The sequence below is a fragment of the Chiloscyllium punctatum genome, chromosome 13, assembly GCF_047496795.1.
Source record: "Chiloscyllium punctatum isolate Juve2018m chromosome 13, sChiPun1.3, whole genome shotgun sequence".
In the NCBI taxonomy this organism is placed as follows: domain Eukaryota; kingdom Metazoa; phylum Chordata; class Chondrichthyes; order Orectolobiformes; family Hemiscylliidae; genus Chiloscyllium; species Chiloscyllium punctatum.
Genome location: NC_092751.1, coordinates 90,294,665 through 90,317,910, shown reverse-complemented (window position 1 = coordinate 90,317,910; position 23,246 = coordinate 90,294,665). Strand labels below are relative to the sequence as shown.

The following is a 23,246-nucleotide window of genomic DNA, read 5'->3' as shown; positions in this document are numbered from 1 at the left end:
GCCAGCACCCAGCCCATATTCCTCCAAACCCTTCCTATTCATATACCCATCCAAATTCATTTTAGATGTTGTAATTGTACTCCACCACTTCCTCTGGCAGCTCATTCCATACGCGTACCACCCTCTGCGTGAAAATGTTGCCCCTTAGGTCTCTTTTATATCTTTCCCCTCTCACCCTAAATCTATGCCCTCTAGTTCTGGACTCCCCCACCCCAGGGAAAAGACTTTGTCTATTTATCCTATCCATGCCCCCTCATGATTTTATAAACCTCTATAAGGTCACCCCTCAGCCTCCAATGCTCTGGGGAAAAAAGCCCTATCCTATTCAACCTCTCCCTAAAGCTCAAATCCTCCAACCCTGGCAACATCCTTGTAAATCTTTTCTGAACCCTTTCAAGTTTCACAACATCCTTCCGACAGGAAGGAGAGCAGAATTGCATGCAATGTTCCAACAGTGGCCTAACCAATGTCCTGTCCAGCCGCAACATGACCTCCCAACTCCTGTACACAATACTCTGACCAATAAAGGAAAGCATACCAAACGCCTTCTTCACTATCCTATCTACCTGCGACTCCACTTTCAAGGAGCTTCTCGCTCTACTCCTCTACATGAGTACACGTGACAATAAAATCTAAAATCCTAAATGTAAACCTACTCCAGGGAATACCAGCGTCATTTGTTTTATCTCTTCACGTGATCTTAACCTTGGTAACTTGCTGATTTGTTTTTCTTAATGGGATGTGGATGTCACTGGCAAGGCCAGTATTTGTTGCCCTTGAACTGAGTGACCTTCTAGATCCTTCCAGAGAGTGATTAAGAGTCAGCCACGTTGCTGTGGGTCTGTAGTAAGGATAGCAGAGTTCCAACCCAAAAGGAAATTTATGAACCAGATAGTCTGATAACACTTCTCACGTTCTCCATTATTAAAACTAGTTTTCAGATTTATTAACTGGATTTAAGTGCCACCTGTTGGATTTGAACCTATATCCTCATAGCACTTACCTGGGCGTCTCATTACCAGTGTGCTGCCATCATCCCAAACAGTGCTGTCAAGAGTTTTCACTAGGGAAACTAGGGTGTCTCTGGTGTAAATTACTCCTATGCACTGCCTGTAGCTAAATGGGCCACTTAGAATCATACAATACAGAAGAGGCCTTTCAGCTCAGCAAACCTGCACTGACAAAACTACTCGAAATATAGGGGAGAAGTGAGGACTGCAGGTGCTGGAGAGACAGAGACAAAAATGTGGTGCTGGAAAATCATAGCCAGTCAGGCAGCATCCTAGGAGCAGGAGTCAATGTTTTGGGTATAAGCCCTTCATCAGGAATGTGGGGGTTGGGGGCGGGGGATTTGAGAGATAACTAGGAGGGTGGGGCTGAGGGAAAAGGTAGCTGGGAAATCTCCCCATCTCATCCAAGATCCCAACCCTCCAGCTTGTCACCACCCTCTTGAACTGCCCTACCTCTTCATCTTCCTTCCCACCTCCACCCTCCCCTCCGACCTATCACAACCACCCTCCACCTGCATCCACCCCTATTGCCAACAGTTTCTACTAGAGAAACTAGGATGTGTCCAGCGTAAATCACCCCTACACACTGCCTTCCTTCCCACCTACCCTAGCCTCCACCCCCACCTTCCTATTTATTTCTCAGCCCTCTTGCCATCTCCTCCCCCCCCACCCCCTTCCTGATCAAGGGCTTATGCCCAAAATGTAATCTCTCTTGTTCCTCAGATGCTACTCTACATTTAGTCCCACTTTCCAGCATATGGCCCATCGTCTTGAATATTATGACATTTCAAGCACTCATCCAAGTACTTTTACTTCACCTGCTACATCTTATGGTCTGAAATCCATTTGCTTCCTCTCTCGGATTGGTTCGCCATTATTTGAGCTGAAAATGTGTTGCTGGAAAAGCGCAGCAGGTCAGGCAGCATCGAAGGAGCAGGAGAATCGACGGTTCGGGCATAAGCCCTTCTTCAGGATGCCCGAAACACCGATTCTCCTGTTCCTTGAATGCTGCCTGACCTGCTGCGCTTTTCCAGCAACACATTTTCAGCTCTGATCTCCAGCATCTGCAGTCCTCACTTTCTCCTCGCCATTATTTGAGAAGTCTGGTCTCTGATGGTGCTTGTACAGTCAGAAGCAACAATGCCAGGTAGACAAATCCTCAACATGCTCTCAGATACATTTTCATTCTTCAGAGAAAAGCCTAGCCATTATCTGAAATAATACCAGTGAAACGTGCCTATCTGAGTCGAGACGTGTGGGGCTGGAAAAGCACAGCTGGTCGGGCAGCATCTGAGGAGCGGGAGAATCAATGTTCTGGGCATGAGCTCTTCATGATGAAGGGCTTATGTTCGAAAAGTCAACTCTCCTGCTCGTTGGATGCTGCCTAGCCTGAAGTGCTTTTCCAGCACCATACTTTTTGACATTGACCTCCAGCATCTGCAGTTCTCACTCTTCTCCAGAGTAGGATTGGGTCATGAGTAAAAATGTAAAATGGTCCTGACATTCAGTAGACAGAGTGGAATGTTGGGTAGGATGTATAATGAGATATGTGATGCCATTTGTTTCATGGTCAGAACCTCAGGCTGAATCAATCCCATCATTCTGCTCACTAACCTGAACGAAGCCATAGATGGGAATATGCAATTTTCAAAATAATATGGGAATTTTAATTATTGAAAAGTACTAAATCTCAATCCTTCAACATAATAAAGCCAGACAGTGCAGAAGGAGGACTTTAGGTCCATCATGTCAGAGCTATCTGTTTAATCAGTTCAATTGCTCTGCCACTTCCCTACCCTTCCAAACATTTTGCCAACTCTCTTTTTCAAAGTTCTCTCTAAATCTGCTTACACAACCTCTTCAGGAAATGTATTTCTGATCAGAACAAAAGGACTTTTTAATTTTTTATAACTTCTCGTGCCATATTAAATTATCTTAAAGCCTCCAGCTGTGAACACAGTTTCTATGCACTTACTGCAGCAAAACTCTAAGAATTGCAATTCTGGGGTCTCCTTCCTATCGGAAAAATGTTGTGAAACTTGAAAGGGTGCAGAAAAGATTTACAAGGATGCTGCCAGGACTGGAGGATGTGAGCTACAGGGAGAGGCTGAACAGGCTGGGGCTGTTTCCCCTGCCGCGTCAGAGGCTGAGGGGTGACCTTATAGAGGTTTACATAATTATGAGGGGCATGGATAGGATAAATAGGCAAAGTCTTTTCCCTGGGGTTGGGTAGTCCAGAACTAGAGGGGCAAAGGTTTAGGGTGAGAGGGGAAAGATATAAAAGAGACCTAAGGGGCAACCTTTTCACACAGAGGGTGGTACGTGTATGGAATGAGCTGCCAGATGAAGTGGTGGAGGCTGGTACAATTGCAACATTTAAGAGGCATTTGGATGGGTATACGAATAGGAAGGGTTTGGAGGGATATGGGCCAGGTGCTGGCAGGTGGGACTAGATTGGGTTGGGATATCTGGTTGGCATGGACGAGTTGGACCGAAGGGTCTGTTTCTATGCTGTACATCTCTATGACTCTAATTAGAACATCTTGATGGAATATTCCCTTAATCACCTCTGCTCTAAGGAGGACAAGCCCAGTTCTCTGGTCTCTAACCATATGAAATGCCTCCTTCCTGGTATCATTTTTGGAATTCTCCTCTGCACCATCTCGAGCTTGGCATGTTTCCTAAAGTGTGGTGCCCGGGACTGGAAAGAATAATCCAGCATTTGTTCCAGTTTCTGTGCCTTTGTTTCTAAAGCTGAGTGGCCCATGTACCTTTTAAACTATCTTCTTAACTCGTTCAACTTATAAACGATGTTCCTCACGCGTTCAACTACGTTGAAAGACTTGCATACACACTCCACTCTATATTTCTGCACCCTTTTAAAGTTGTACCAATTATGTAGATTTGCTGCTTCCTGATAAAATCTATCATTTAACATATCTCTACATTAAATTTCATTGCGTGCCACAAGTCTGCACCTTTCACCAGCCTGCCTTTGTCATTCTGTTACAGTACTGATGGTTTTCTATCTTTCTGAGTGTTATCATTTGCAAATTCTGAAAGCATGTCCTGCAAACTCAAGTCCAGACGTACATCAATATCAAAAAGGCAGTGGCCCTTTCACCAATCATGGGTTCCCATCCTTCTCTCCAGTTCAAAAGTAACACAGTGTGCTGTAACTCTCTGCTCTTTGTCCCTCAATCCAGTTTGCCTTCACACAGACGCTGGAGTCCTATTAACTGCACAGGCTTCAAACTTGTCCGGGAACTGTCAATCTTCAGAGAAAAGCAGAGCCACTAACTGAAATAATACCAGTGAAACGTGTCTGTCTGGCAGAGACCAAAGTAGGAATGGTTCGAAAAGTGTGGTGCTGGAAAAGCACAGCTGGCCAGGCAGCATCCGAGCAGCAGGAGAATTTGTGGGGGCATGTGCACATTTTGGACACATGGAGAAGGTTGCTTAACAAGCTGTGCAGGATCCATGGTTTTACAAACAAATCTTTTAGGTACTTTGTCAAATGTATTTGACAGCACAACATTACTTGTTCACTCTCTTTTTCTTGGAATTATCAACATTTTTAAATCTTTAGTTGCCTTTGTAAGGTTAAACTGGATCATTCCCTAAAAACATAGCTGGAGGTCTGAATATAGTCCCAGTCAATTTGTTTTACAATTAAGCTTTTATAATTTCTGACCTTTCTGAATTAATATCCTCTTTTGCCAAACATCTACAGGATCAGCTACACCGATAATCCCACATTGAACATTATAATACAACAGTAAATATGAATATGGAACACACCAAAGTACTCCTGTCTCACAAACCTCATGTCTTTTCTGAAATCTCTTTAATGTGTTGCACCTCCTTTTCTATGTAGCGACCAAGGCTATGTAGAATATTGCAAATGGATCCAAACCAACAATCCATTCAAGGTTACAAATACTCACTTCAAGTACAGTGCAATAACTCTGAGAAGGAGACTCAGTAATTAATCTGCTTGATAACAGCTTCACACCAAGTGAATACTTTAAAGAAATGGTCAATAATCCCACAAAAGCCAATTCCCTTTTCTGCCTTTGCTAATGGCTGCAAAACATCCATTTATCAGGCTAAACACTTAGCGCAGCACTGAGGAAGTGCTACAGTGAAAGGGATACTAATCCTCAGATTAAGATGTTGAAGCTCCATCTGTCCATTGCAATATTTTGACTGGACACCAAAGAGCTCAAAACATTTTCTGAAGAAATGCATGAGATCTCCTGGTGGCCTGGTCAACATTCATTCCTTCATCAACAGGGAGAAAAAAAAACAAAATTTTAACTGTCTCTTTGGCTTAATGTTGTTTGTAGGACACTGATGTAGACAAAATGGTCGTTGCATTAAAGACAGACTTGCTTCTAGATAATTGATTATGATGAAGCCATGAAAGACACTAGGAAGTACTGAAGTGTGGTCACTGTTGTGTTTACCTACATAACAACGCTGATCACAAATGAAGAGCTTTGCAATGTTTCTGCTTTAAGATGATGATGTACAAATTTGCCACTGGCTACACAGTTTGTCTAAATCCTCAGTCATCTGTTTCCTGACGTGAGGAAATTACCTCAACCTCAGATTCAGCAAACCGAAAGATAATCAAAAGCCCAAGAGCTCTTAGTTCAATTTTAGAGACAAGTCCAATAAATTATGATGTCTGAAACAAAAAAAACACGTTTGAATGATCACAGCGCCATTTGTTTTTGTGTGTGTGTGGGCTGTGCAGGTTCTTTGTTGCAGTAAACCTTACTTCGTCTCACTGCACTGCCCTTCCCATTGTACTATATCTCAATATTTCAACTGCCTATCTACTTTCCCCCACAACACTCAAATGGTTCTCTCCAACTTTGATTCCCAAATGCTCAATAGATTGACAGACCATCCGGAAGAGTCGAGCCATTTCAACGAAGTGTAAACTCACCCAACATTTTTAAGACCATCTTTTTTGCTTTTTTTCACGGAGGGTATAGCATGGCAGAACCTGAGGAGTAAAAAGAGATAGCACTGAAGAAACTAATATGATATTCCATGGAAATAACTGCACAAGAAGTCCGAGATTGATAGATTCTTGTTGTCTAGAGGAATTAAGGGCTACGGGGAGAACGCTGGTAAGTGGAGCTGAAATGCGCATCAGCCATGATTGAATGGCGGAGTGGACTCGATGGGCCGAATGGCCTTACTTCCACTCCTATGTCTTATGGTCTTATGGTCTTATGGGTGACCACGCAGAGTCATTACAATTACTTACTTCTTGAAGATCTTTTTCCTGTCGTTTTTATGGAAAATAAGTAACTTTGAAAATCCGTTCTTTAAAAAGATTTCAAGTCCAATGTCCTATTGGGCGAGAGTAAGCAATCAGAACATCAGAAACGCTGTGGCAATTGCATACCTTTGAATAAAATATTAAATCCAAGTTAAGGGATACAATGCCCAGTGGTTGCTGTGCTTTAACTTCCTGGGAGTGCCTGTAACTCTTTTTGACGACAGTTTTGTCTCCTGTGGAAAGATGTCATGCTAGTGATTCTCATTCAAGTGGTCAAGCAACTGAACCATTCAAGATTGGGCTCCATCAAAGTGAAGTCCAATATAATTCTCAGTGGATCCCCAATTTCCAGCAAATGTCACCTGACAAGGATCAAAGAAAGCCGAAATTCAAGAAATTTCCTGTCCAGCATGGTGGCTCAGTGGTGAGCACTGTTGCCCCAGGTTCGGTTTCAGTCTCGGACGCCTGTCTGTGTGGAGTTTGCACGTTGTCCCTTTGTCTGTGTGTGGGTTTCCTCTGGGTGCTCTGGTTTCGTCCCACGGAAAAGATGTGCATGTATGGTGACTTGGCCATGCTAATTTGCCCACTGTGTTCAGGGATATGTAGGTTATGCATTACTCAGGGGTAAATGTAGAATAATAGGGTAGGGGAATGGGTCTGGGTGGGTTACTCTTTGGAGGGTTGGTGTGGACTTGTTGGGCCCAATGACCTGTTTCCAACTGTAGGGATTCAATGATTCCATCCTTCAAAAGCACCTCTTTAGTTCAGGGGCAATGAGACCAATTTACCATTGAAGTCAGGCAATGCAACAATCAGATGGCCTTTGCATACTTGTGGGAGTGCTTCATATCAGGCAACTTAACCACAAAGGGGAGGCTTATTTTCACCACCTTATTCCTGGGTCTTAGGAATTGTGTGGCTCGGGGATGGGCAGAAATCTGAGTCCAAGCCCCCGTAAATGTTGTTCTTTCTATGGTCCCTTGGCAGAGGTGTCATGCCTATCCTGAGACCAATGTGCCATAAACCAGGCCTTTCCCAGGGGGAGTCAGTCAGCTCACCCGCAGATTATGTCACACTCGTGCTGAACACTGTGTGAAGATCAAGCCTGGATGGGTGAATTAATGCCTCTCTTGCAAGGCAACTCCTGACAATATAACAGAATGGTTAAAGAGAGTGTGCTCTCCAGTTCAACCCTATGTAAAACTGTGAAGTAGCCCACCAGACAGAGGCTTAAAAGCATAAAAATTAAGGAGTTAGTTTCACTCAGTTATAACATCGAAACAGTATTAAAAAGTCGAACCCCAGCCTCTTTCAGCGTGATACACATACCTGCACGCAAATAAACAGAACAAGTTCAAAATGAGATGTGAGGTGGGGATGGAAGCAGATTTGAAAAGAAAAGTTTGTAATTGAAATAACTGTATGTTGGAATTTTGTTTATGAAGTTCTAGTAATAGCCATAGCTCAGTTGATTATTCTCTCGGAGAGGAGTCTTTTAAAACTGAAATCAATCCCAGAATGTGTATTATAGTCCGGAAAGTTCATATATGTTCTGTCTCTGTGAAGTATTCCAACTTATGATAGAGAAAAGGTCTCAGCTTGAAGATTGAACTCTGCAATGAGTTCTCCTTCTTGATTTTATCAATGGTATTGCTCTGGGAGGGATGCTCAATCCATAGAGTTTGGAGGATGGCCTTTATTCTGGCAATACCTTTGACTGAGAAACATCATCCCCAGAGACATTTGAAAGTCTCCTGATCATGAATGTCAATGTTTTGGTTAATGTCTTTGTAGAACCTTTGCAGTGTGAGTGAGATAGTTTTGACCATGTGACCTGAGATATCCCTTTGCAAATTCCTGTTGAATTTGGCTATTCTCAGGTCAGGTGACTTTTACAGCCATTTTAAAATTTGTTCTCAAATTAAGTTAGCCAATGAGACAAAGATCAATAGTCTGTATTTTATATCACCATGACATCTGACTGAGACAATCTTCCAGAATGATTAACAGAAAAATTGCACAGTGCCTTTAATTCTATTATGATATGTGAAAGTTCAGAAACAACTCATGAGGTAATTTAAGTACAGCCCCAATTATAATGCAGAAAATCAACAGTTACATTTTTATAGTTGGTCCCCAGAATTGACGATCTGATGTTAACCAAATAAACTTCTCTAGTGAAGTAGGCTAAGGGTTTAAATGTTAATTAGCATCTTACATAACTCCTCTGATATCCTTTGAATAATGGTTTGGGATTTGTCTATGCCTTGCTGAGATCTCGGGCAATTTTTTTTGAGGGGGGTAAAAACACAAACTGACGTGCTGCAGTATCAGGGCAGCTTAGAGGGAACATTGGTGTAGAGGGTATTGGCTAATCACACAGTGGCACATATCAGGGTGACTCATGGATAAGGGAGAAGATGCACAGTTGTTTGGAGGTTCTGATTTGATTTGATTTAATGTTGTCACACGTCCTTAGGGACAGTGAAAAGTTTTATTTTGCATCCAGTACAGGCAGATCATACCATAAAAAGACCAGAGCGAAGAATACAAAGTTATGGTTGCAAAGATGGCGCACAAAAAGCAAGATCAATATCAGATTTGAAATTGGAGAGGTCCATTCAGAAGTCTAATAACAGTGGGAAAGAAGCGTGGCTCTTGAACCTGTTGGTGCGTGTGTTTAAGCTTTTGTATCTTCTGCCTAACAGAAGAGATTGGAAGACATTATAACTGTGGTGGGAGGGGTCTTTGATGATGTTGGCTGCCTTTCTGAGGCAGTGAGAAGTGTAGATGGAGTCAATGGATGTGAAGTTGGCTTGTGTGATGGACTGAGCTGTGTTCACAACTTGGTAGTTTCTTACATTCCTAGGCAGAGCAGTAGCTGTATTAAGCCGTGATGCATCCAGATAGAATACTTTGGAGTGGTCTAAATGAGGTGCAATGTCCTGTCCCAACAGTATACCACCTCACTGTAGATCCTTCTCTCCTGCTAGAGCTTGTTCTGGCCCTCTGCCCATTTCTCCAGGACACTGTACCACTAAAACAATGCCAGTGACCACTTACTGATCCCACTCATTCACTTAAATAATATGCCCTGTAAGATAGAGTGACACAGCACTCACTCTTAATAAGTGAATTACAAAGAAAATTCCAGAAAACATGTTTGACTTTTTGCAAAAATCTTAAAGTCTTCTGCTGTGTTTGTCATCTTCTTCACATCTTCAGTAATAATTACCATGAAATGGACAGCAATCTTTTAAGTGGTGAATATTTCTTTGACTGGCAAATTTTTTTTTGAAGGAGTGCTCCAATTGACATCAATGTCAAGTTCCCTTGATGGAAAAGGCTTATGCCCGAAACATCAATTCTCCTGCTCCTTGGATGCTGCCTGACCTGCTCCGCTTTTCCAGCAACACATTTTTCAGCTCTGATCTCCAGCATCTGCAGTCCTCACTTTCTCCAAGTTCCCTTGATTCCAACTCACACTCTGGAGAGGCCAATTGTTGAAGTTTTGGCCACTGAAAGGCCATGCAGCCTATTTAATAATTGTCTCTGATCAAATCAATTGGCAATCAACTGTGTAAGAAGCTTGCTGGGGTGGCATGGTGGCTCAGTGATTAGCAACGCTGCTTCACAGCACCAGGGACCCACGTTCAATTCCAGCCTCAGGTGACTGCCTGTGTGGAATTGCACATTCTCCTCGTGTCTGCATGGGTTTCCTCCCACAATCTAAAGATCAGGTGAACTGGCCATGCTAAATTGCCCATAGTGTTAGGTGCATTAGTCATGGGTAAATATAGGGTAGGGGAATGGGTCTGGGGGAGTTACTCTTTGGAGAGTCGGTGTGGGCTTGCTGGGCCGAACGGCCTGTTTCCATATTTTGGGAATCTAATCAACCTTGAGATAGCTTCCCAAGGTGGCATCTCGTGTGACATGCAGCATCTCAGTTTAAGGTCCCACATTGTCCAACCCCAACTCTTCTGCAATGAAAATGCTCTGGGAAGTATTTTCACATGATTTACCCTCAACGAAATTAACACCTAACAGACTGGAATTCTCACATGATCCGAGAATGTGATAACAACTGGAACTCCAGTGTGGCCTCGGAATGTGTAGGAGCGGGAGAAAAGAGAACTCAATACAATGCAATCCTGACAGACGATGGGTCAAAGTTATCCTGTTATAGGGAATGAAAGTCCCTTAATCAAAAACGAATCCTTCGTACTTGGCTACAAGAAGTACAAAACCACAGAGCAAGCGCACAACTAATTATTTTTAAAAGTTCTGGCTGAGCAGCAATGAGAACAGAGACGGGAAAATTATTTTGCTTCTGGGTAAAATTTGAGACTTTTCTGATTGAATCTGTGAATCTCTCTCTTGAAAATGACAAACAAGCATTTAGCTGTTTCAATTTGACTTAGGGATGAATCAGAGGTCTCGGTGCACTTCTGCCATTTGTGAGGGGTTCACAGCTCAGTCTTAATGGGTAATGTGGAAAGCTCAGTCAAACCTTTAACAACAAGAAGTTCTGATGAACTTCTGTTCAACACTGGTGAGACCACAGCTGGAATACTGCATTCAAATCTCACCAAAGTTTGGAAAATGCAGTCAAGGCTTCTTATAAAAATATTGAACCTTTGTAAGAATTACTTATTTGTTCAAACGTCTGTGCATATAGGTTGTACAACTGACAGAAGTCAGAGCCTTTTGGAATCTTGAAATATGGGACCACTGGCACTCTCACATGAAGTCCAAAAATGTGTGGGTTAAGTAGATTGGTTATGATAAATTACCCCGTAGGGTTCTGCAGGCTAGATGGGAAATGTGTGATTATGGTGATAGGGTGCCGAGTCTAGCTGGGATGCTCTTCAGAGAGTTAGTGCAGGCTCAAGGGGCCAAATGACCTCTTTCCATACACTGTATGGATTCTATGATGACTGCTTGTTCTGTTTACTCTTCCTGTCATAAACTCATCAGTACAATCATCTTCTCCCTTAACACTACACAGGTCCTCTCAAGTTCTATAATGCAGTCCCATGCTTTCTTAACAATGATGTATTTAGGTCACTGCTCCAGAAGGACTTTCTGACCATTTCAACAAAAACTTTAATGGAGCTGACAAACTCCCCCTGCCTCTATTTTAAAACCCAACTTCCACACCATTCATTAAGATGCTTCTCCAGCTGTATCTAATTTTGCTTTCCATTGTCCTTTCAATGATCTGATTTTTTTTTTGGCCACACCCTCTTGCTTTTTAAATAGGAAGAACATAACTGAGTGGGAAGCTAGGAACCCTGACTTTTTGCCAATGTTGACATTTGTGACCACAGACAAGAAATCTTTTCTTGTAATGTTTGCATTCAACATGTTTACTGTCCCAACGTGGTACATGGATAAATCTCATCACATAAACAGCCACCACAAAATATAATTCTCCCAACAGCAAGTTCTGTGTAACTCAATAGAATTAGGCTTTATTGTCATGTGCATTCAAGTACAGGAGTATAGTGAAAAGTTTACTCCCATGTTGCTATCTTAGGTTAAAGTACCTAGATACAAATCTTAGATACAATAAAAGGAATAAAAGAAGAAAGTAAAGTCGCATTACCTCACAGTGATTTATTGTATGAGTTAGAAATAACATATCCATTACCTGAAGGAGGAATCGAAGATGATGGATTTCTCGAACTTCATTGTATGAATATCTGGAACATTTCGGATGTTTCCCACTGGTCTCCTTGTTGCACAGGTCATAAATGTAGGAATCATTAATACTGCAATACAAAAACAGGACAGCAGTTATTTGTCAAAAGCTCAACAAACACTCGGATATTTAATTTGAAACAGAGCCCTTTGATCCAACCTAACCTAAAGGACCATCTCACAATGGGGGTTTCCATAGCTACCAACTGCTACCTTTCTGAAGTGGATGGAGGAGATAGAATGTAGGAGAAAGTGAGGACTGCAGATGCTGGAGATCAGAGTCGAGTGTGTGGTGCTGGAAAAGCACAGCATCTGAGGAGCAGGAGAGTTGACGTTTCGAGCATGAACTCTTTATCAGGAATGAATGGGTAGCCCAAGGGGGCTGAGAGGTGAGTGGTGGGGTAGGGGAGAAGGTAGTTGGGAATGCAGGTTCATCTACCTATCGCATTCCCAGCTACTTTCCCTATAGTACCCGCCCCGCCCCGTTTATCTCTCAGCCCCATTGGGCCACTCCCACATTCCTGATGAGGAGCTAGAATGTGTCAACTTCACTCACCCACTGAAGGACGGCTGAACTTTTCCTGGACTAATTAAACCTGTTAAGGGTGTGGAGTTTGGTTAAAGAAGCTGTTAGACTTAACTGTTCCAACTATAGCTACAAGAACAAGTCAGAGGCTGGAAATCATGTAATGAGTAACTCACCTCCTCATTCCTACCCATTCACCATCTGCAAGGCACAAGTTCGGAGTGTGCTGGAGTACCTTCCATTTGCTGGGATGAGAAGCCGGTATAGGAAGGCAGCCCACTTGATCTGCACCCCATATCCAACAGCCTTGCAGCATCTTACCTCAATGCTCCATACTGCAATCAGGAGCACACTAACCTGACGCTGCCCTCATGCAGTAACTGTACACGTTCACTCCTTCCACCACAATGCCCAGTGGCACTAATGTGAACAATACACAACATGCACTGCAGTAACTCACCAGGCTTTCTTTGGCAGCCCTTTCCAAATCTGTCATCCTTAATAACTGGAAGGACAATGGTAACAGGCACATAGGAACACCATCACCTGCAGGGCTTCTCCAGGCCACTCACCATCCCCACTTGGAACTACATTCGCTCACCCTTCCCTGTCGCTGGCTCAAAGTCTCGGAATTCCCTTCCTAACAGTAATGTTAATGTATTTGTACCACATGAACTGCAGCTGTTAAAGGAGGAGACTCATATCATCATCTCAAGGGCAAATAGGGATGGGGAATAAATGCCACATGGGAATAAATATAAAACAAAACGGACTCTGAGAGCTGGGTAGTCTCACCAAATGCAAAGCATGTTCGTTTTGATTGGCGGTAGATAAGGGAGCATTAAGAGACAGTGGGTAACCACCATCAACTCCACACTGTTTGGTCATGTCAGTCCGTCGACTCACAGGCAAGAGACAATGGAAAACAAGTACAAGGTGATGATTGTCAGGAAGGACGGTACAGCAAAGGGAACACCTCATAAGATCCATCAGTACACGGGCCAGGAGAACATCACATTGATGATTAACCATTTGCCACTCAGGACATTAGCAGAGACTTAATTCACAGTACTCATAAAAGGCAGAAAAATCAATCCTTCCGAGTTGGGAGTTGAGACCAAAGAACATTACAGCCCAGGAACAGGCCCTTTGGCCCTCCAAACCTGCACTGACACATTTTGCCCTTCCATACTAAAACTGGCTTCACTTACAGGATCCGTATCCCTCTATTGTCTTCCTAATCATGTATTTGTCCAGGTGCTTCATGAATGCTGCTATTGTGTCTGCTTTTACCACCTTCTCTGGGAGTGCATTCCAGGCACTCACCACCCTTTGTGTGAAAAACCTGCCTCGCACATCTTGTTTAAACTCCCCCCACCACCCCCCACCCCCCAACCTCGCATCTTGAACCTGTGTTCCCCAGTAATTGACCCCTCCACCTTGGGAAAAAGCCTCATACTTTCCACTCTATCCATGCCATTCACAATCTTATAAACTTCTGTCAGGTCACCCCTCAATCTACTGCTTTCCAGTGAAAATAAATCCAGTCTATCCAACCTTTCTTCATGGCTAAAATCTGCCATACCAGGCAACATCCTGGTAAACCTTTTCTGTACTGTCTCCAAGGCATCCACATATTTCATGCAGTGTGGTGACCAGAACCATACTCAATATTCCAAGAGTGACTGAACTAAAGTTTTATAAAGCTGCAGCATAATTTGCCTATTCTTATACTCAATGCCCCTTCCAATGAAGGCAAGCATGCCATAGGCCTTTTTTACTCCCTTATCTACCTGCACTGCCGATGTTGACATGTTGGCCTGTGCTCCTGCACGCTATAGTTCCGGAGGATTCTGCTATTCACTGTATAATTTCCACCTGTACTTGACCTTCCAAAATGCATCCCCTCACATTTGTCTGAAATAAATTCCTTTGTGCGATGGACTTTACTGGTGTGCGCGCCTCAGTCTTGGGTGGCAGGGTGGCTCAGTGGTTATCACTGCTGCTTCACAGCACCAGGAACCCAGGTTAGATTCTATCCTCGGGCAAATATATGTGTGAAGATAGTACGTTCTCCCAGTGTCTGCATGGGTTTCCTCTCATTTTCCAAAGATGTGCAGGATAGGTGAATTGACCATGGGAGATGTGGTCTTATAGAGATAGGGTAGTGATCTGGGTGGTATGCTGTTTGGAGGATCAGTGTGGACCTGATGGGCCGAATTGCCTGCTTTCATACTGTAGGGATTCTATGATCTGTAAAGCTGTGTTGTTTTGATGTTCTTTACACAATGAGAAACATTTGAAGATGTGCTGCAACTTACTTGAGACATTTAATCAATCCTCTGCAATGCCACTAGGGGCAGCTTATACAGATCTCACTCTCGTGAAGTGTCTGCACTTCTGTGCTCCCTGTGGCTCCTGTGGAAATTCTTCCCTCCTTACCCAAAAAGAGTATGGAGGCCAATTTTAGTGATCTGTCATTCACCCACACTCAGGTCAGATACTCCAAAACAGAACCTCAGGGAGAGATTTTGTATAAATAGATCAAAATCCTCATGTAATAAGGTGCCTCATGAGTGGTAATACAGGGCAATCATTTGGGGTCTTGGGATTCAGCAATATAGGCTCTGTTACAAATGGCCTGTAAAATGGAATAAATGGTTAAGTTTTAAAACACATCAATCATTACCTTGAAGGATGGTGATGAACACAGTAAACATCTTCTGAAGCAGACAGTGTGAAATTCTCACACACATAGAAGTGTCTTATCCCAAAAAGCAGAACACCTTCCATCAGCAAGTGATTGTCAGCCACAATGAGGGAGTATTTAGTGTTGATCTGTGAAAGAACACCCCATTAAAATGCGTAGAAACACAAAACTGACACTGTGTATTGCCTGCTAAACTACTTGTCACAATATAAAATCCCATTATGCACTACAGCATTTCTTAGTCAGTTTGAAAAATTTAACCCAGACAGCACCCAGGCTACAGGAGCACACAGGTAAGGCCTGCATCATTGGAGTCAGGCACTGTCTAAGCTAGGCTGTTCAGGTGCATTATGGTCAGGCAAGGCCAACCTTTTAGGAGTACTGCAACCAGCGAGACCTTTCAGGATGTGGCGATGCCGGTGATGGACTGGGGTGGACAAAAGTTAAAAAATCACACAACACCAGGTTATAGTCCAACAGGTTTATTTGGAAGCACTAGCTTTCGGAACGCTGCTCAATCTGATGAAGAAGCAGCGCTTCGAAAGCTAGTACTTCCAAATAAACCTGTTGGACTATAACCTGGTGTTGTGTGATTTTTAACTTTGTCTACCTTTCAGGGTCCCTGCAGTTGACAAGGCCTCTGCTTCAGAAACAATGAGAAAGTCAGGCACCTAGGTACCCCTTAAAGCCACTGTTACCAGCCAAGCCTGCCTGTCTGAAGTATCAGAGCCACAAAGATTCCTGGCTCCAAATGTACTTCCTCCATCACCAGTGCTAAATTTTCAGGTCGACTAGTGATTTTCTTAATTTGTCAAATCAATCACAGCTACATCACATAATCTAATTGATACCCCCACTGAACAGCAGTTGAGCCAAATCCTAGAGACCAGTTTCTCTACAATGTCACTTTCTTCCAAGTGCATTGGAATAAGAATGAATTGGTATCCAACTGGATACACAATGAGTTTTCTCTGGTAGTTAATGATTTGATTGACTGGACCAAAGTTTTTATTTCTTACTGCTTAACCTCTTGACCTGATTACTTTTCCCAAACAGGATCAACCGCAAATCCTTCACTTCTGATTCCCGAGTGATTCCGCTAAGATTTATTACCAGCCAATTCATAATCAGCTCATTTCCCGCAGTGGGTCAATGATTGTCCAATCACTGTCCAGCTGGATTTTCATCCTCTGCCTCCTGCCTTCTCTTGTTCAGCCTTTAAGAAGGCACTTTCACTTCTGAACAATTTATTCACCCCTGTGTGTGCAGCTTTTCACAGCGAGGGTAAGCACATAAGACTGGCAGTTGATTGGAGTGCAGGGTATGATCTTAGTGGGTGGTGGTGGAATCTCAGGCTGTCTAAGTCCAGCACAGAACTTTCTAAACAGCTCGAGGAAGATCAAGAGACTCGAGACTGAGTTAGGAACATGGGACAATATTCGGTTCCTGCGAAGTGAGAAGAACATAAGAAAGTGGAGCAGGAGTAGATCATTTGGGAATGTAGGAGCAAGGGGCATGCTGCTACTCCTAATTACAATACATTTTCGTATTCACCCTCTAGGGCATAATCCACCATTTAATACAATCTTGGCTGATCTTAGTTCTACCTTCCTGCACTAACCGTGTATTCTGTAGCTGAGGAGAGATTGAGCAGATTAGGCCTACATTTGCTCGAGTTTAAAAGAATGAGAGGAGATATAATTGTGGTATATAGAGTCACAGAGATGTACAGCATGGAATCAGACCCTTTGGTCCAACTCATCCATGCTGACCAGATATCCTAAATTAATCTATTCCCATTTGCCAGTAATTGGCCCATATCCCTCTAAACCCTTCCTATTCATATACCCATCCAAATGCCTTTTAAAGGCTGTAATTGTACCAGCCTCCACCACCTCCTCTGGCAGCTCATTCCATACATGCACCACCCTCTGTGTGAAAAAGTTGCCCCTTTGGTTCCTTTTTATGTCTTTCCCCTCTCACAGTAAACCTATGCCTTTTATTTTGAGACTCCCCACCCCAGGGGAAAAGACCTTGTCTATTTATCCTACCCATGCTCCTCATGATTTTATAAACCTCTATAAGGTCACCCCTCAGCCTCCATCGCTCCAGGGAAAACAGCCCCAGCCTGTTCAGCCTCTCCCTGTGGCTCAAATCCTCCAACCCTGGCAACACCCTTGCAAATCTTTTCTGAACCCTTTCAAGTTTCGCAACATCCTTCCAATAGGAGGGAAACCAGAATTGCACAACAATATTCCAAAAGTGGTCTAACCAATGTCCTGTACAGCTACAACATGACCTCCCAACTCCTGTACTCAATACTCTGACCAATAAAGGAAAGCATACCAAATGCCTTCTTTCACTATCCTGTCTACCTGCAACTCTGCTTTCAAGTAAGATATTAAAGTAGACATAGAGTGGATGTTTCTTCTTGTAGAGCAACCTAGAATGAGAGATCATAGTTTTAGGAAAAGAGGTGGTAGATTTAAAACAAAGATGAGGAGAAATTACTTTCTCTTAAAGGGCCATGTGTCTGTGGAATTTACTATCCCAGAGTGCAATGGATGCCAGGACACTGAATAAATTTGAGGAGGAGACAGACAGATTTTTCATTAGTAATGGATTGAAAGGTTACAGAGAGTGGGCAGAAAAGAGGCAAGTGAGGCTGTGGTGAGATCAGCCATGATTGTATTAAATGGCGGAGCAGGCTCAAGAGGCTGAATTGCCAACTCCTACTTGCAATGTTCTTATATTAACGTTGCTTGTATCCACCGCGGTCTGGTTTAATGACTGGGCATCCACAGTACTTTGAGGAAAAGGATTCCAAAGGTCCACAACCTTGAGTGAAGAAAGTTCTCCTCATTTCAGTCCAAAATGGCTAAGCCCTTGTTCAGAGGCTGTGGCCCAATGGCCCAAGCTAGTTCAGGAGCTGTGAAGTTTTCAGCAAATCTAGGCCAGACCAAGAGAAAAGCCATGAACTTTAACAATATTCTGGGAGGGTTTTTATCCCCCCCAAGTAGTAGATGAACCCCTTCTAGAAGCTGAACAAAAGCTTAAACACACACACAGGTTCAAGAACAGCTTCTTTCCTGCTGTTGTTAGACTTCTGAATGGACCTCTCAAATTTTCCGCAGCTGTCACATTGTATTCCCCTGCTCTGTTCTATTACCCTAATGAACTTTGTATCATATGATGTGCCTGTACTGCACTCAAAACAAAACTTTTCACTGTACCCAGGTATATATGACAATCATAAAATCCAATCAAATTCGGTCCATTCATATGCCGTGTGTAAAATAAACCAGTTTGTATTCTAACGTGAAAGGGCTTCACAAATAGCATCACACATGCATCATCACAGCGTTCAGTGTTATGGGGATGGGATGAGTAAGGGCACTGAATTGCTTGATCATATTGAATGGTAGAGGCTTGATGGACTGAACAGTCTGCTCTGTTCCTATGTCGACAGTAAACATATCAAGAATTAGAACGATTTTTAAGAACCCCTACAGTGTGGAAACAGGTCCTTCGGCCCAACAATTCCACACCGACTCTCCAAAGAGTAACCCCTTCAGACCCATTCCCCTTACCTATTATCCTACATTTACCCCTGACTAATGCACCTAACCCACACATCCCTGAACACTCTAGGGTGGATTGGCCATGCTAAATTGCCTAATCTGCACATCTTTGGATTGTGAGGGGAGACTGGAGCACCCAGAGGAAACTCATGCAGATACGGGGAGAATATGCAAACTTCACACAGACCGTCGCCCAAGGCTGGAATTGGACTTGGGTCCTGGCACTGAGAGACAGCAGTACCACTAAGCAACCATGTCGCTGTCTGTTATTATAATTCTCAACTAAAACATTATTTAATTTGATATCAAGAAGTGAAAGTGCACTCCAGAACATTGCAAGGTGTGCTCCATTTAGGGACTGCTCTACCAAGTGAAACTGGCCATTGACTGTGAAGTGAAACCTTCAAAAAAAAAAGGCAACTCGCAACCAAGCAACCAGATCACTGCAATGTTTAAAAGTCTCCTTGTCTAACCAAGGGTGTAGCATAGTCTCTACCCTCTTAGATTCTCAACGCTGCTTTTAGGATTTAATCTCTAATTTAGGATTATTTTCCCTAGTCAAAAACACGCCACACATGTTTTAGCTCTATCTGAATCAGACCCATCAAAATACAATGGCTTGTCACATAATTCATGATATCTGTCATCTACTCATAACTGGTCAATCCTACCAGTGGAAGTATAATTAATAATTAATTCTTAATTGCTTCCCTTGACAGATGCTTTAATATCCCTACACATCAGTGCCATCTGGTACACAGTTAGAGGGCACAATGTTAAATGAGAACATTCAAAAAAAAAGCGTGGGATTAGTCCATTTGGGCCCTCATGGCTGCTCCACGATTCAACATCGTGGCTGATCTTCCATTGTCCCATTATATTCCCGTATTCTCTGTGAAATATCGTTTTGCACAACCCAACCCAACCCTTTCTGAAAGAATGATTTGGTGAATTCAAACGTTTATGGAAACAAAGATCTATAATAATTTCTCTTTTTTTGTTTTCTTCATCATGGGTAGCCTGTTTAGTGCAAGCTGCAGTAATGTACAGATATCTGCATATGTGCGCAACCACACAGTCTACAAGGAACACTGCCTTGCTTCTCTCAAATCTGAATAATGCTGTACTCCCATCTGTCCCCTGCAGCTGGCTTAGATACATGATTCTATATCATGTCTTTATATATTCATATGGTTACAAATTAATCTATTTATCTTAATATTGTAAATGCTGAAATATTATAAAAGGTATATACTTGGCAATCTGGGGTGTTACCAATTTTTTTTGAATAGATAAACAGATCCGCAGTCGAAGTGCAGTGCAAGTTACTGTGTTAATTGTATTATCCAGTTCACTTGCTTTACCTACTCACACCTGTTTCTTCCCAGCTAAAGCATGACCGAAGCAGCAAATCCTCCAGACTTACAAACAGCAACCATATGTGGTACATAAGATACTAGTGGCAAAGGGCAATGAATATAAATCACGTCGCAGAGCCTGTGGAAGCAGACGTTAAGCAACATGGACTTTTGGGGGCAGTGTTGATGTAACTGTTCTGCTCAAGCCACATGGTAAGTGCACAGCTTTCTCTTTGTGAAAACTGCTTTCCTTCCCATCTTTTCTGTTCTAATTTAGTTTACTTTCTTTGACAAAAAATTCTCCTGCTCTTCCTACCTGAAGCTGCTGGTTCCTGTCAGAGAGTTCCTGCATCCTGAGGGGTTGGTGAGGGCATGTTTCCAGTGCACCCTGGGTTTTGGCGACCATTTCCAGTGCTCTCTGGGTTTTGGGGACCATTTCAAGTGCATCCTGGGTTTTGGCGACCATTTCCAGTGCACTCTGGGTTTTGGGGACCATTTCCAGTGCACCCTGGGTTTCGGGACCCATTTCCAGTGCACCCTGGGTTTTTGGGACCATTTCCAGTGCACTCTGGGTTTTGGGGACCATTTCCAGTGCCCTCTGGGAATGAATGGTGTGATTTGTCCAACCGCTGCAGCTGTGGTGGGGCACCGGGTGTCTTTTCCAAACTCATTAAATCTATTCACTCCTATTTCTCACGTCCAGTTTGATTGAGGGTACAGCATAGAAACACGCCATTCAGCCCAACAGGTCTATACTAGTTAGTATGCTCCACATGAGCCTCCATCCTATCCTACTACATCCGACCCTAACAGCATGTAACCATTGTTCCTCATGTTTAAATACCTCTGTACTATTTGCCTGTTTCTGTTGGCACTTCACTTAGAGAATGTGGCTAAAATGTTCTCCTGGATTCTCTACTGGATTTAGTGATCATCTTACAAATACAGGAACTAGGTGCAGAAGGACACAGTCCAGTCCTTCAAGCCTGTTCCGCCATTTAATACAATCATGGCTGATTTCAACACAGCCTCAACTCCCACTTTCCTGCACCTGCTCTCCATAATCCTTCAATCTGTTACGAGTTAAACACCTGTCTATTTGCTCCTTAAATTTAATCAGTGGCTGAGCAGCCGCTAAAATCTGAAGTAGTGAATTCCACAAATTTAAGACCCTTTGAGAGAAATAATTTCTCCTCATCTGCGTTAAATCTGGCACCCCTTAGCCTAATTGAGGCAATATAGAATAGGAACAAAGGAGAAATATCCTCTCTGTATCTGTTTTGTCAATCCCCTTTAGCATCTTGCATACCTAAATTAGATCTCTTCTCATCCTTCTAAACTCGAGTGAACAACTGTCCTCATAAGAGAAGCTTTTCATCTCTGGAATTAATCGAGTGAACCTTCTCTGAACTGCGCCCAATGGAGTTACATTCCTCACTAAGGGGAACCAAAACTGTACTCAATACTCCAGAGTCGAGAATACAGGAAAACCCAGGTCAGGCAGCATTCGAGGTGCAGGAGAATCGACATTTTGGGCATAAGCTCTTCATCAGGAATACTCCAGATGCAGTCTCACCAGTGCCCTGTACAGTTGCAACTTAATTTTTAGTCTGTCTGGTTGTTGACTCCTCACAAGTGCAAGTCAAGATTAGAGTGGTGCTGGAAAAGCACAGCAGGTCAGGCAGCATCCGGGAAGCAGGAAAATCAACACGTTCACAAATGGAAGTCTTTTCTCTCTATCCTCCGACAAACCTTTACATAATCTTCAAGTTCATCATCAACTCCCACCCCGCCCGCACCCCGCGCCACCCCCATCACTTTTCTGGAAAAATCTGTTCCACTCTCTTCAGCGTCGTTGATCCAGAATCGGATCCCAGTTCCCCAGCACCATGTTAGAATTCACTTTCCCTCAACAACTATTGGTTTCCCATATCTTCAGGCTTGTGGGTCCCACACACTGGGATTGTTACCTTAAACTGAAAAACTTTCTGATTTAGCCCATCCTTTTTTTTAAGTAAAAGAAGCCTCATCAACCAAACTTGCCCAGCAACGAGAACAGAAGTTGCAGGAGAAACTCTGTAGTTCTGGCAGCATCCATGGAGAGAAAGCAGAGTCAACGATTCGGGTCCGGTGACCCTTCCTCAGAACTGATTGCAACTGGGAAAAAGTTGGTTGACTGTATATGCTGAAGATGGGGTGGGGGGAGGGGGAGGAGTAAACGATAGGTTGAGCTGGAGCCCAGAGAGAGAGAGCAGTTAGACAGACAATGGAGAGGGTAAAGGTCAGTCTAGGGGAGACAATAACCGCTAATGGGGAATGTTAGTGGCTGAGAATGGGGTAGCTGGGGTAACATCTCATGGGATAACAAGGCCTGGTGTGTGGGGATTGTGATAAGGAGATGGAAGAAGGTGCTCGGGCCCTAAAGTTATTGAACTCGATATGTCCAGAAGGCTGCAGAGCTCTCAAGTGGAAAATGAAGTGCTGACTGTCCAGCTTGTGCTGAGCTTTACTGGAAAAAGTGAGCACTGCAGATGGTGGAGATCAAAGGCGAGAGTGTGGTGTTGGAAAAGCACAGCAGGTGAGGCGGCATCCGAGGAGTAGGAGAATCGACGTCTTGGGCATAAGCCCTTCATCTTTATTCCTCGTGTTTAAATGCACCCTAAACTATTTGCCTGTTTCTGTTGGCACTTCACCCAGGGAATGTAGCTAAAATGTTCTCCTGGATTCTGTACTGGGTTTAGTGATCATCTTAGCAACACAGGAACTAGGAGCAGATTTCACAGTGGCTCAGTGGTTGACACTGCTGCCTCACAGTGCCAGAGATCGGATTCAACTCCACCCTTGGGTGAGTCTCTGTGTGGAGATTGCACATTCTCCCAGTGTCTGCGCAGGTTTCCTTTGGGTGCTCCAGTTTTCTTCCACAATCCAAAGATTTGTAGGTTAGGGAAATTAGCCATAGAGTTCAAAGATGTCTATGTTAGGTGCATTTGTCAGGGGTAAACGTAGGGTAGGGGGATGGGTCTGGGTGGGTTACTCTCCAGACGGTCGGTGTGGACTTG

At 43.3% G+C, this 23,246-nt stretch overlaps 1 protein-coding gene across 1 annotated transcript in view; it reads right to left on the bottom strand.

Moving 5' to 3' along the window:
- wdfy4 (WDFY family member 4) overlaps positions 1-23,246 on the bottom strand; it is a 312,072-nt gene that overhangs the window by 111,352 nt on the left and 177,474 nt on the right. The window contains exons 45-48 of the mRNA XM_072583190.1: positions 15,228-15,376; positions 11,963-12,083; positions 6,295-6,380; positions 5,968-6,027 (exon numbers count right to left, since the gene is read on the bottom strand). Coding sequence (XP_072439291.1) covers positions 5,968-6,027; positions 6,295-6,380; positions 11,963-12,083; positions 15,228-15,376 — 416 coding nt within the window. The remainder of the gene's footprint in view (positions 1-5,967; positions 6,028-6,294; positions 6,381-11,962; positions 12,084-15,227; positions 15,377-23,246) is intronic.